The 13,950-nt window shown below is 38.6% G+C and overlaps 1 protein-coding gene across 4 annotated transcripts in view; it reads right to left on the bottom strand.

The window, feature by feature from the left end:
* The window catches only part of CCDC7 (coiled-coil domain containing 7), a 171,496-nt gene extending 160,735 nt beyond the window's left edge, over window positions 1-10,761 (bottom strand). For all 4 annotated transcript variants that reach the window (XR_014774283.1, XM_084756142.1, XM_084756143.1 and 1 more), the window contains exons 1-3: window positions 10,517-10,761; window positions 3,949-4,272; window positions 2,692-2,784 (exon numbers count right to left, since the gene is read on the bottom strand). Coding sequence is in view for 3 of the 4 variants with exons in the window: in XM_084756142.1 (XP_084612268.1) it covers window positions 2,692-2,784; window positions 3,949-4,221 (366 nt within the window). In the remaining variant the exon portion in view is untranslated. The remainder of the gene's footprint in view (window positions 1-2,691; window positions 2,785-3,948; window positions 4,273-10,516) is intronic.
* Between the last annotated feature and the right edge of the window lie 3,189 nt (window positions 10,762-13,950).

Genomic DNA, 13,950 nt, shown 5'->3' with positions numbered 1-13,950 from the left:
GTTGTTTGTAAAAATGCACATTTGAATGAGAATTCCTTCTTTTATTCTATTTAGGCAAGCTTTCTGCAATTCCTGATTAACTTTATTTAAAGCCTTTCGTGCTTCATTTAATTGTCGAGGGGAATTCAAATCACTGTCCCCCGCTAGAATTGCAAATAATGGCTTTAAGATATAATTTGGAATCTTTAAATAAGGTCTAATCCAATTAATATCACCTAACAATTTCTGAAAATCATTTAAAGTGTGTAGGCAATCCAGGAGTAACTGCAATTTTGGGGAGCAAACTTGTCTTGGTAGAATCTTTGCTCCTAAATAACTCACTATGGTGTCTTGTTGTACCTTCTCAGGGGCTATAGACAATCCCCTTCGTCGCAGCAATTGGTCTAGTTCGGAGAAAGCTGTATGCAAAAGGGTTTCATCATTGTGTGCCAGAAGGATGTCATCCGTATAGTGGATACATCTTAATTTGGGGTATCTTTTCCTCAGTGGCTCAATAGCTTGTCCTACATAAAGCTGACACATCGTAGGGCTATTAGCCATACCTTGTGGCAACACTACCCATTCATATCTCTGGTCTGGCTTTTCATGATTACAAGAAGGAACTGTGAAAGCAAAACGTTCCCAATCCCTTTCATTTAAATGAATGGAAAAAAAGCAGTCTTCGATATCAATAACAATTATGGGCCAATTCTGAGGCAGGGTAGAAAGTAGTGGGAGTCCGCGCTGAATTGGTCCCATCACTTGCATTTGCTCATTAATAATTCTTAAATCATGCAACAGCCTCCATTTTCCAGACTTCTTTTTAATAACGAAAATGGGGGTATTCCAGGGTGACACAGAAGGTTGAATATGTCCTAAGCTAAGCTGTTCCTGAACAAGGGTTGTGGCTGCCTGTAATTTCTCTGAGGAAAGTGGCCACTGGGGAACCCATACAGGGTCCTCAGTCTTCCATGTAATGGGAGTCCCCTCCCCAGCGGCCCCTAAGGATAACCACTGTTATCCAATACAACCCCAAACCATCATAAGTCAAGATAAGAAAATAAAAAGCATTCTGAATAAAAGAAATTAAAGTGTCTGGTGAGGATGACATAATTATCCCCTCAATGAATCAGCATAAAGTTCTGAGAAATAAAATGTACAAGATCTAAGATCATCCCAAACAACAACCATATGCTTGTCACTCCTACCAAGTGCATAGAAACTAAAGTCTTAAGCATAATGTCACTGGCAGTCCCTCCAATCTACAAGACAAACAAATCATGTAAATGATGTAAACAATGAGCTAATTTATATTCTGAATGAAATTAAATAAGACATAAAAATACAGATATTAAAGAGGCTTATAGGAAGATGTATTATTAGACAAAGCCCAAATCAATCCATTGTAGAACTAATTATAAATAAAAGGATAATATTGTAGCTTAAAGAGTAAAAATGGAGGGGAGGGGAATAAGGGGAAAGTGGGAGGGAGGGAAGAATGGGAGGATAGAAGGGATGGGATAACCATTGAGATGTAACAAGAATAAAGTAATAAAAAAAATTTTTTAAAGACCTTTTAATTAAAAAAAAAAGAGTAAAAAAGGGGGCTTGCAAAATGGCTAAGAGAGGAAAAGAACTTTCTGGACAGGCCTAATGACCTGAATTTGATACCTGAATCCCATGTAAAGTAAAAGAAAAAAACTAACCAACAAAGTGGTCCTCTGGCCTCCACACATATGCTATGGCACATGTAGTTGTTCATACCCAGATAATAACAATAAATAAATAATAGATAAGTAAATAAATGTTAAAAAGTTAAGTGCAAACATATAATTGAGTCAAACATATATAAAACAGGGCTGGCAAGATAGCTTAGCAGTCAAGAGTGCCTGGTGCTCTTGGAAAAGACTAGAACTCAGTTCCCAGCATCCACAACTGGTGGCTTACTACTTTCTGTCGATTTAGCTCCAATGTCCTTTTCTGGCCTCTGCAGGTACCACCACATTTATACATGCAGACATATACACATATGCATAAATAAAATTTTAAAACACCTTAAAATGTTAAATAAGCAAAAAAAAAAACCCCAAAAAACAAAAATTACTACAAACAAACAAAGCCTAACCAACTTAAGGAGAATCATACTGTTATTTTAATAGCCTCATTACAGTGAAATCTGCAACAAAGGTATGTACAAAAATCTCAAAAACCTTTTGTAACCCACTTTAAAGTCTAGAAGAGAATATTTTTAATTACATTTTATTATTTATCTGTGTGTGCGTGGGGGTTGGGTAAGGGGGTTCATGTTTGCCTGCAAAAGTATACACATGGAGGTCAGAGTGCACCTGGTAAGAACTGGCCCTCTCCCTCTGCCATGTAGCTCCCAAGGACTAAACTCAAGTTGTCAGACTTGGTGGCAAGCACTTTTGCCCACTGAACCATTTCCTGGCACAAGAATACTTTCTTATAGCCAACTCAAGCAAAGTAGCCAAGCTCATATTTAAAACTCACCACAGAGGCAAGGCTATAAAAAGCAGACTACAGATAATTAAGGCAGGAGGAATGGGCTGAGGCTGGAAACAGTAGCACACTTTTGTCAAATGTCACAAGATCTTTGTGCAAATAGTGATCCATTCAGTGTGTATGGATTCTGAAGGCAAGGGTTACCCCTTCAAGTATTTAATTTATTTCATTTGCATTATATACACTTACAGATAAAGATAAGTCTTCCTCCGCAGATTTCACTCTTATTTTTTCTCTGTCTTCACTGAAAGCTCCATAGGTGTCGTCCAAAGAAGAAGCAACCTACAAAAAACAATGCAAAACAAGTTAAAATTTCATAGTCAAAATGCAAAAAAAAGTTACAGCATGATCTTATAGATGTAACTTTATTGCCAGTGGCAGGAATGTAAACTTTCTTGCCCTTTACTCATCACACATCATCAAAAAGATACCCTGATGAAGTGTTTGACCCTGTTTCCTAGACACAGGGATGCTCCAAGAGTCTATCTTCTCTATGTGGATACAGAGCTAAAAGAGAGGAGAGATGGAGAAAGCAGAGTTCTCCACGTAGTCTGATTTTCCTTTGAATATCACATTTTTTAAAAAGGTAAAGAGAAGAAAGCAATAAACTTTTTTAAGACAGGGTTTCTCTGTGTAGCCATGGCTGACCTGGACTTGCTTTGTAGGCCAGGTTGGCCTCAAACTCACAGCTATCCACCTGCCTCTGCCTGCTTAGTGCTGGATTCAAGGTGTGCATCACCATACCCAGCTGAAAGCAATAAGTTTTAAACATTCTCCACGATCGCAAACTATCACCTATCAGGTATCTTAGAAGTATGATGAACCACAATGTTTTTGTATTGTTGTCTTCCCGCCTATGCTCACTTAAAAGGCTATTTAGAATTTGACTGTCAATCATTATGTAAAAGATACTTAGAGAAAATATTAAGTACTATAGCCTTGCATTTCTTGTTTGAAGTGCAGACAAGAATTATTCAGCTGGCATGAGATTTCAAGATACCCATACCTACAAAGCCCTGCTTGCAAAGATGGCCTTAGCCTGGCAGTTAGAAATTTTGTTTTCAGGAAGCTAGAAAGAACAGTCTTATCCAAGACCGTGTGCTTCATGTTGAACTCCCTGCTTTCCTTGGGATTCTGAATTCTAATATGTGCTCGACAAAGAGCACTTTGAATTATCACCCCTCTGGGCACTGAGTGTCTAACGGCTCCTGTGGCACACATTCTATTCGAGTTGCCATGTGTCGTTGCCAGAAAAACTAAGCATGCCTCAGAGAACATTCTTGCAGCTTTGGCCCTATTTCCTTCTGATGTAATAAATCTTATTGATACGGTGAAATACAGAGTCTATCCTAACTATAGCTGATTCTTCTGTTGCCCAAGAGCAAATCCTCTAGCTAGTGATCTTCTTGGGAATTACCCCAGTAGGAGACCCAGCAAATATCTTACCATCTTCAGGTGTTTGACAATCTTCTGGACCATTTCATCTTCTGTTATTGAGTCCTTTGTCTTACTTGATGGTATCGGCAAGGCATACCGTACAATTGATTCTCCTGTGGGTGGAGACCCCAGGACCATTGGTTCAACGTTATCATGTGTTGGCTTGGCATTACGTTTTTCTTTTGGCTTACGTGGTGAATTCAGTATTCCTTTTTTATAAGGTAATTCTGGAACACTTGTCAATTTCTTACTAATGGTTGATGGCTGCCTTGTTCGTTTCATTTTTGTGGCTGACTTAGTTTCCAAATTACATGTAAAAATCTCAGCACCTCCCTGTGAATAAAATATTAATGGATTCAAAGAAAAATCCCACACTACTAACTTATCAACAGAATTAAGTTATTTAATGAAATTCATATACTATGTATTTTTTATCATTGTAGTACTGCATGTAGCCGGCTGTTCAGATGACAGTGTTACGGTGTGAATACAAGGAGTTCTGTAAAGGCTCATATATTGGACATTTGTTTCCCAAATGATAGTGCTACTTTGTGAGGTGACAGAAACTTTAGGAGGTGTGGCCTAGCTGGAGGAAGTTGATAAGTGAATGCTGACTTTGAAGGTTTACGCCTGGTCTCCAGATTCCTCTGCTTTCTGCTCCCTGTCCGCTGCAGTGTGACAGCTTCACCCTTCATATGCTTCCCACATAAAGCTCTGCCCTTACCACAGGCTCAGAAGCGTAGAGCCAAGTGACCACAGGCTGAAGCCTCTGAAACTGTTAGCCCAGTGGGCCATTCCTTTCAGCAGGCACTCCTGTCAGATAATTTGTCACAGCAAGCAAAAATAGCTGAAACATATATCAAATCTCTTCTGGGAGGAGCTGTCGTTATATTTTTTTGCTATTTTAATGGCAAGTAAAATAAAACAATGGAAATATTTAAAGTCAAGTATGCAACCTAAAAGTGAAAGACACATTATTAAGCTAAAACACATCATTTACATACACCGTCATTCCCATTTTGCATGTATGTAAACCAGTCTCAGAGAAGCTAATCCCAGGACAACATGAAAAGATAGGAAGTGTTATAGTTGGGATTTCAATAAAGACCAATTTTTCTACAAATTTTGCTTCTTTTCTATACTATTTGCACCAAATGATATCACTTTTGTCTTCAAAATGCATCACATTTCATATGAGTGAAAGATGAAGTAAGTGAAACTATTTCAGATTTGGAATTGTGACAAGAGTATCTATTACAGAGAAAATCAATCTAAAAATCAACCTTGGGTTGTAAAACAGAGGGGATATCCTGACAAGAAGTCAAGATAAGTTTTGAAAATTGACTCAAGTCTGATTTGTATATGAGAAATTTAGGAAGAGGAAAAAAGGCAGAGGCAACAGTAAAGCAATGTTCTAGGAGACATTAAAATTCTATTCTTATTTTTTTCTATAATGTACATCTCCATATGTAGCATTATTCCAGAAGCTGCATCGTGGTAAGGAAAGGCTCCTGCTTTCACTTGTGTATTTCCTTCTTCTTTGAAACTTGATTAAGACTAAGAACAATATATCCTCCTAAAGAATGTGAAAAGGTATTTCAAAGCATGGTTATTGTGGATACAGTGGTAAAATTAAGGTACAATAATTTGGCTTGTGGCCTGACAGTCGCCACACATAGGCTAGTGCTTATGCACTATAAATGGGTATAAGTGGTGTTTTTAAAGACTCAAATGGACAGCAGGCTACCAAGAAGAGACTTGATACCCTATGAGCATATACAGGGGGAGGTAATACCCCTCAGGAACAGTCATAGGGGAGGGGAATAAGGGGAAAATGGGAAGGAGGGAAGAATGGGAGGATACAAGGGATGGGATAACCATTGAGATGTAACAAGAATAAATTAATAAAGTAAAAAAAATAGAAAAAAAATAAAGACTCAAATGGAAATAGTGTAAATAAAAATGGGCAATATAATTGATGACACCTCGAAGATCTGACTGAAATGATATGACAGAGAACAGTATAAAACATAAAAGCAAAACAAAGGAAAAGGAAGAGAAATGAAGAGCAAAATTAAGTGATACATTGATTTACATAAATACAGATAGATAACAAGGGCTGGAGAGACGTTCAGAGGTTAAGAGCACTGGCTGCTCTTCCAAAGGTCTTGCATTCAATTCTCAGCAACCGCATGATGGCTCACAACCATCTATAATGAGACCTGGTGTCCTCTTCTGACTTGCAAGTATACATCCAAGCAGAACACTGTATACATAATAAATAAATAAATAAATAAATCTTTTTGAAAAAGAAATATGAAACATATAGGAAGGAATATTCAAACAAATGATAAAGAACAAATTTCTCAGACTTAAAGAGTACCAGAAGGCACAGTTCAAAATATTCTCAGAGTACCAACAGGAAGCAAACAAAATCACAAAGTACATCAGAAATAAATGTAAGGTAAAAGAGAAGAATAAAAAAAATCTTTCAGAAAGAATGTGAAACCTTAAAAATAAATAAATAAATAAAAGAACGTGAAACCTAAAAAGGCTATCATTGATGATATGAGGATATCAATGGGATCATTTAATATTTCTTCTCACAAGATAATATAGTTTTATCTGAATTTCAAACAGACTGGGGGCTAAAAAATAAATGTGTTTTAAGGAATAAACCAACAAAGGAGAGCTAGGGCTAAAGCTGTGGCCTGGGACTAGAGTCCAAGTCCCCGTCACCACCAGCTCAGTTCAAAGTGCTGAACGGACTGTAGTGGGAGTGGCCTGTGCTGGTTGTGCAGTTTCTCGGGGATGGGATGCTCCACACTAGGAATGCTTCCAGCCAGCCATGTGGTAGTCACTTCTCACCATCAAGAATCCAGGCCTGGCTGGCAATGCTGTAGGTTCCCCAAGCACAGAATAACTCACCTTAGTTTGGTGCTTTAAATTGGGCTGTTTTCAAACTCAGGAGAATGACCACAAAAAGATGATCGATCTCAACCAGGTACGTAGCCTCAGCATTTTCTGGGCATTCAGGCAGTGTGGGGCTTGTAGTAGCTGGGAGTTTTCTCTTGTCACCTCTCAAGCCAGGGAATAAAGAGTCCCCACTGCTTGCTCTGCAACTCCTCCTCTTTTCCTATCCAAAACCAAGCTTCTTCCCCTCTGCACTGGAAGCCCCGTCTCTGCACTCTAAAGTCCGTCCTTCCCCAGTTCCTGCGGCGCTCCCAATAATACAAGGCTTAGACTTTAATTTCTGACTTAGCTCTTTTCCTTTTAGTAGACAACAGTTGACCTTATCCTCTTACTAAGAGATTTATTTACCCATTTGGATCATCTCTATGTGACTTCCTCGCCCATCTGGGCTGCCCAGGGGATTAGTTAGTCTCACTCCTCAATGGGAGTAATCAACAGAATTCAGGAATTTCCCTTCCTGGAAGGCAGCTCCCAAGTCAGCAAAATAATTGAGTGTGAGGTATGAGCCTGGCATCTCTACTCACCTTTCAAAGAAAGATTAAAAAAAAAATCACAAAGAGCTTACTGCAACAAGCATGCCTGCAGACGGTTGGAGAAACCCAAGAAAGGCTCAAACAGCTATTCTGTGCTTAACATTGAGCCTCTGGATTTAGGCTCCAGTACAATCAGCAGAGGAAGAGGCTTCCATGCAACTAGGAACCATTCATATGTCAAGGAAGACTACTTACAGCTGTGCTGCAAGATCTGTTATTCCCTGTGTGCTTTCATCATCTTGAGGAAAGGCCTGAACTGTATGTCATTTGGCTTGGCTTGGCAAGGAAGATCTGAATGCCTTCATGGAAGAATTAGAACAACATCAACAGCAACAAAAATCTAACCAGAAAGGCTCACTCCAGGACGTCCCCTAAGATAATACAGGAACTTTGAGCAAATAAAAACAACCTGAGAAAGAAAATGGGGAGCTGGGCTCTCATACAGTCAAGATCAGCATTGCAGAGATGAGTGTGCAGACATTTCTGTTGACTTCTGAAGTAAGCACCTCAAAACCAATGCTAACTTGGATAGACACTTTGCTTGCCTACCACTGTAAAGGGGCTCCAGAAGAGTACAGTTTGCACTGGCGGTGTCTTAAACAGTGTCCATTGTACTGTGGAGGCAATATGGAAAGTAAACAGTGTCCATCTTACTGTAGAGGCAATATGGAAAGTAAACAGTGTCCATCGTACTGTGGAGGCAATATGAAAAGTAAACAGTGTCCATCTTACTGGGGAGGCAATATGGAAAGTAAACAGTGTCCATCTTACTGGGGAGGCAATATGGAAAGTAAACAGTGTCCATCTTACTGTGGAGGCAATATGGAAACCTGGATGGACAAAGTGGAATTATAGCAGAATAATATGGAGAGAAGTGTGACAAGATTATTCCACCCCGTCAGCCACACTTAAACTTGAACATAAAATCACAGGTAATAAGGTAAGTTTTGCCCGAGAGCTGAAAGTAATTCTGAGTGGGAAATGCCAGTTCTGGGATCTGGTTCTTTGTTCCTAGTTCTTATTTAATCCCAATCTGGGAACCAAAGAAGTCCTGTCAGTGTTTTTACTCAAATCTCCTTCAAGATTTATATGCATAAAAAGTTTTCAGCAGAGAACTGCATTTCCCTTTGAAGTGCCTCAGTGGTTGTCAACTTTTGTAATGTTTCGATGCTTTAATACAGTTCCTCATGTTGTAGTGACCCCAATCATAAAACTGTTTTCTTTTTTTATATGATTTTTTATTTTTAAGGCAGTTCTTTGCACATATATAGGTAGTTTATTTATTTTATGTATAAGTCCTCTACTTGTATGTATACCTACAAGCCAGAAGAGGGCATCAGATCATATTATAGATGGTTGTGAGCCACCATGTGGTTGTGGAGAATTGAACTCAGGACCTCTGGAAGAGCAGACAGTGCTCTTAACCAATGAGCCATCTCTCCAGACCCCCATAAAACTATTTTCATTGCAACTTCATAACCATAATTTTACTACTGTAATGAATTATAATATAAATATCTGATATGCAGGACATCAAATATGCAAGCTCTTTGAAAGGCCCATTCAACCCCCAAAATGGGTCTTGGGCTTTTTTTTCTCTTGTTTATTTTGTCCAATTCTGTTTTTCTATATTATTCTCTTCTATTATTTTTTTTAGATGCATCTTTGTTTTCTAATGAAAGTGAACAAGAAAGAATGTGGATTTGGGTGGAATGGGAAGTTAGGATCTGGGAGGAGTTAGGGGGAGCAAAACCCATAATCAGAATACATTGTTTGAAAAATTCTATTTTCAATCAGAAATTAGTGATGGCATAAAATGAACTATTTTAATAAAGGTTTTAAATACTTAATTTTTCAGTTATGTTGGGCATAATTTCTAATGTAAGCAGAAAATACTTATTGATACAACTGTGGATTTAAAAATGAAAGTAGTAAAAAAATAATTTTGCTTGTGAGCTTTGTTTGTTTGTTTGTTTGCTTTAGCACTTCAGCCAACAAAAGATATTTCTAGTAAGAGGTACAGAGGGCACCTAACTGAAAAGTAAACATGTGACAAGGATGTACATTTCGAATATGTGTGAGAAAAACATTTAAGTCTGATGTCTGGAACATGAATAACAAAAGCAATTTCAGTAACTCGAGAGACTTAAACCTCCTAGACAACTGTCAGAGAGGAATTAGAAAGAATATGAATATAATAACTCTAGAAAAAATTAGCTAAAATACGGAGAGAGGACATGTGGTCAAAGGGAGTTTCCTAATGTGAAAAAGAAACAAGTTTCATGTTGCTGTGCATTGAAATGTGTTCTTCTCCAAATGTATTCCTAACTTGTGAATGTGACCTTGTTTTGAATTAGAGTCTTTGAAGATGTGATCAGGTTGACTTCATGTTAGATCAGAACAGGCCCCAATCCAAACATTTTCTTTTTTCTTTTTCTTTCTTTTTTTTTTTTTTTTTTTTTTGACAGGGTTTCTCTGTGTGGCTTTGGCTGTCCTGGACTCACTTTGTAGACCAGGCTGGCCTCGAACTCAGAGATCTGCCTGTCTCTGCCTCCCGAGTGCTGGAATTAAAGGTGTGTGCCACCACGCCCGGCCTCCAAATGCTTTCTTATACAAAGTAAACACATAACACAGAGAGGAGAAGGTTCCTGCATGGGAGGCAGATCATAGAGTGACAGGTCTAGAAGACAAAGGAGCCATCAGAAATGAGCACAGCAGTACACACTCGCTCTAAGACTCTCTGGTAGGAACCTGACCTGGAAACACTTTGACTTTGAACTTCTTGCCTAGGAACTGGGTAGTGATTAACTTCCATTTCAAGACTCAAAGTCTATGCCACGTTGTTATATTATACTGAGGAAACACACACTAGGGTATAGGAATGAACCAATGGAAAGTATTTGCTGACTTGTAGCGATTCAATTGCTAGACACATACTCCCTGAGAAACAAGAAAGGACCTTAAATATGGCAGTTATGCATCAGGACTCATCGATGAGAATACTCTTGCCAAGAGCCTAAAGTGCACCCTTACATTTCAGGAAGGCAGCGCCTCCCACCTTAGAACTGTACCTGCTGAGGCTGTTGGAAGTTGGCTTGCTAGGCAGCTTGGCTTTGGGGAAGCAGGCTGTAAAGATGAGAATCCGTTTGCCTGAGAAAGTTGTTAATTCCGAGTCTCCTAGACTTCTTTGGGAGAAGCCAGCAAACTATCCAGGCAACAGCCCTGCCCCAGTACAAACTGACATTTGTGCTGAAAGGGAAAGGTGGGCCTTTGCGCCCAAGGTGTTAACAACCGACCGCAGGGCTCGCGCCTTGCCACCCCGATCCCTTGCGCCCAGGGGATCAGAAACGATCACAGGGTGTGGCGCGCGACACTTGGCTCACCAGGATACCTCATGCCCATATATGAGGCAAAGACCACAGGACACAAACCTCCAGCTCTGCCGCTGCCCGAAGCTCTGCCTCCTTTGTGCCCTAGCAACTGCGAGGAGTCAAGTGTGGGTACACGGAAGCCTAAAACACCTATACTGCACTCAATATGTTTTTAAAAAAAAAAGGCAACAGAGAACTTGCGGTGCCCAGTCAGCAAATAAGGAACAGTGGTTTTTTCCAGAGTGGAAGAAGTGAGAGAGAGAGTGATCGACACAGGTTTTTGTAGAAAACAACACAAATACAGTCATTAAGTAATTTCTTGTGCTAATGACTATTGTCAGGAGTAGCCTTGATGCTGCAATGTCATTATGAAATTGTAGATGTGAACCTTTAACAGCTGCTGATATTCTAGAAAAGAAGAGATGTTTATGTGTAATAGAAAATGAACAGAGCATGAATTACATTGGAATACCAAGTCTGAGGTATCAAGAGTGTCAGTGACTTGGAATGTGTGCCGGCATTCAATAATTATTTGTTGATGATTGAATAAGCAGATCTTTATGCCTGATAACGTATGCCAGACAAATATTCAGAATATAAAATATTCTGTTTATTGAAGTTTTCTGTGTAGAAGTTTTACTTTTCAAGAACCTTTGGAAGATTCATAGGCAAATACTGGCCATTTATAACCACAAAAGATATAAAGCTTAAAATATCTGACAATAAATATTATTCGCAAAGTATATTTTGAAACACATGAAAAAAACCTAGGATTTCTGGGTGTAAAGTCTGGTGGTGAAGGAGAGTTAACTTGGTTTTTCTTTGCCTCATTCTGAGTATGAAAGAAGATGAAAAGACACCTGTGTGTTAGAATAATGTATAGAAACTGCATAGCAGTTCCTGAGGAAATGAACTCCTCACATCATTAAAGAAACTTTGTACTGTTAGGATCTCAGCTGTATTTTTTAAATGGGTTTTAGTGCCTACAGAAATTTGATTTTGTTGACTAGGACAATATTAGACATGCAAGCATATTTCCTTCTACTGAGTGATGAAATAGCATTTGACTTACAGAAATTTGTTTTAATATGCTGGGTGTGATATCTGTGTATTTTATTCTTGGGGGCTTTCTGTATTATGATTCATTTAGTCTTTTCTGAGAAAATCATGTCTGAGTCTTTTAGGAACATTCTAAACATAACCTTATCTGGCCAATATTTGGAAATTTTTCTTATGGCCTAGAGATCATTAAGCACAGAGCTAGATGAAGTAATTCCCATTACTTCAAGAATCTTCTTGGAGTATCTGTTCCTGAGCAAATTCAAACACTATAATTGGTATAGGGTAAACAGAGACAACTGACAAATTCTGACTGGCCAGGAGAAAAGGATACAGATTCAAGACTCTTTTTATTATGGCTTAGAGCTCTCTGAAAATGCAATTTGAAGATCGGGGGTCATAGCTGGGCATTGTGGTACATGTCTTTAATCCCAGCACTCAAGAGGCAGAGGCAGGTGGATTTCTGTGAGTTTGAGGCCAGCCTGGTCTATAAAGTGAGTCCAGGTCAGCCAGGGCTACCAGAGAAACCCTGTCTCAGAAAAATAAATATATGGAGGAGGTCATACAGGGTACATTCCTAAAGGAACAAAACTTAGTAATAAGATAGATGAACTGAAATTAATTTTTCCTACTTTATATCATAGATGATAAAACATATAAGGAGACAAGTATTACTATTTGCTATTCATAAGACTAATTCAGATAGTTGCTGTTTGTATGGAGTGCTTTAAAGCTGCAAACACTGCCAGCCTAAAAGCTGGCTGTCATATAATAAATGTATTTGCTTGGAGGAAACACTCTTTAGATTCTTTAGATTCAAGTTATAGGGCTGATAGTAATAATAAAAAACTGTTCTGTTTGTATTTTCTAATTGTGACTGAACTTGTAACCCTGAACATGTAATGAAAATAAAATCAAGCATATAATCTGCACTTTTTGAGTAATCATTAGTCTGTCTTTGTTCTGTGATGCCTGTATAAATAAAGAAGCCCCTGTTTGCTGCACAGTCAGAGCTGTGAGGTTTCCCTGAACACCATCACCTGGCGTACTTCTCCCTTCCCCGATGACTCTTTAGCTCCTCTGAGGGCTGCCCTGTCAGCTCTCTGGCCAAAGGGACAAACTTCCTCCACAGTTGTCCTGTTGTGAATAATCAGAGAATTTTTCAGGCAATCATGGCAGATTTTTCTAACTTCCAAATGAGAAGAATAATCCATTCAATTGATAAAATAACATTATAGAATATATGGGCCAATAAAGATGCTTCTGGTCCATCTTTCATCCATCATTAATATTCAGTTTAATAATTGCATACTTCCTTAGTGTTCATGACAGGCCAATAGCTCCATAACAGCTGTGGATCTTAACACTAACACCTAACTCTAACGTTAAATCTGCTCTTTTTACTATATAATGTTAAGTCTAATTATAAAACTCAACTTAGTTTTAAACTCTAAACTGGATCCTAACTCTAGTACTTGATAACAGTGAGGAAAACATGGAGATTAGAAATAACTTTTCTCCTATGGATGAAACTTTGAACTAGAAACGCATTTATATTCTTATTACATTTACAACACCTTGCTATATTTCATTTCTAAATAATTTATTCTCTTACCCTACAACCTACACATTGCTCCATTTTCCTCCATTTATTTCCTGTGTTTGAAGTTGTTCATATTCTTTATTATAAGTACCTGTGCTTACTTACTGAGGTAAGGGCACTTGATATGGCCTCAAGACATTAAATCAGGCCCAGTTGGAGGGGCCACAGTACAATTGAGGCTGTGACAATTTTATTGAGAGCAATCAGACTTTTTATACCTTTATCATAAACAGAATATAATGGCAATAGACTGGCTCATTACAGTTGTAATTTCCGGGATACAATGATGTTTGCAAGTTATACATGGTACACAAGATTAACATCTAAAACCAACTGTCCTGTCAAGCTTCCATGCTTCCTCAACTATTAACGAGGAAACACGAGGTGACCTGAATGCTTTACTGCCTGGGGGAGTGCACTGGTGTCTCAGGAACTGGAATGCACATTGTGCCTCAGGAGTCCTAGACATATA

This window comes from Acomys minous (genome assembly GCF_964271855.1).
Source record: "Acomys minous genome assembly, chromosome: 14".
In the NCBI taxonomy this organism is placed as follows: domain Eukaryota; kingdom Metazoa; phylum Chordata; class Mammalia; order Rodentia; family Muridae; genus Acomys; species Acomys minous.
Note: the sequence above shows the minus strand (reverse complement) of the source record. Positions and strands in the feature narration are given on the sequence as shown.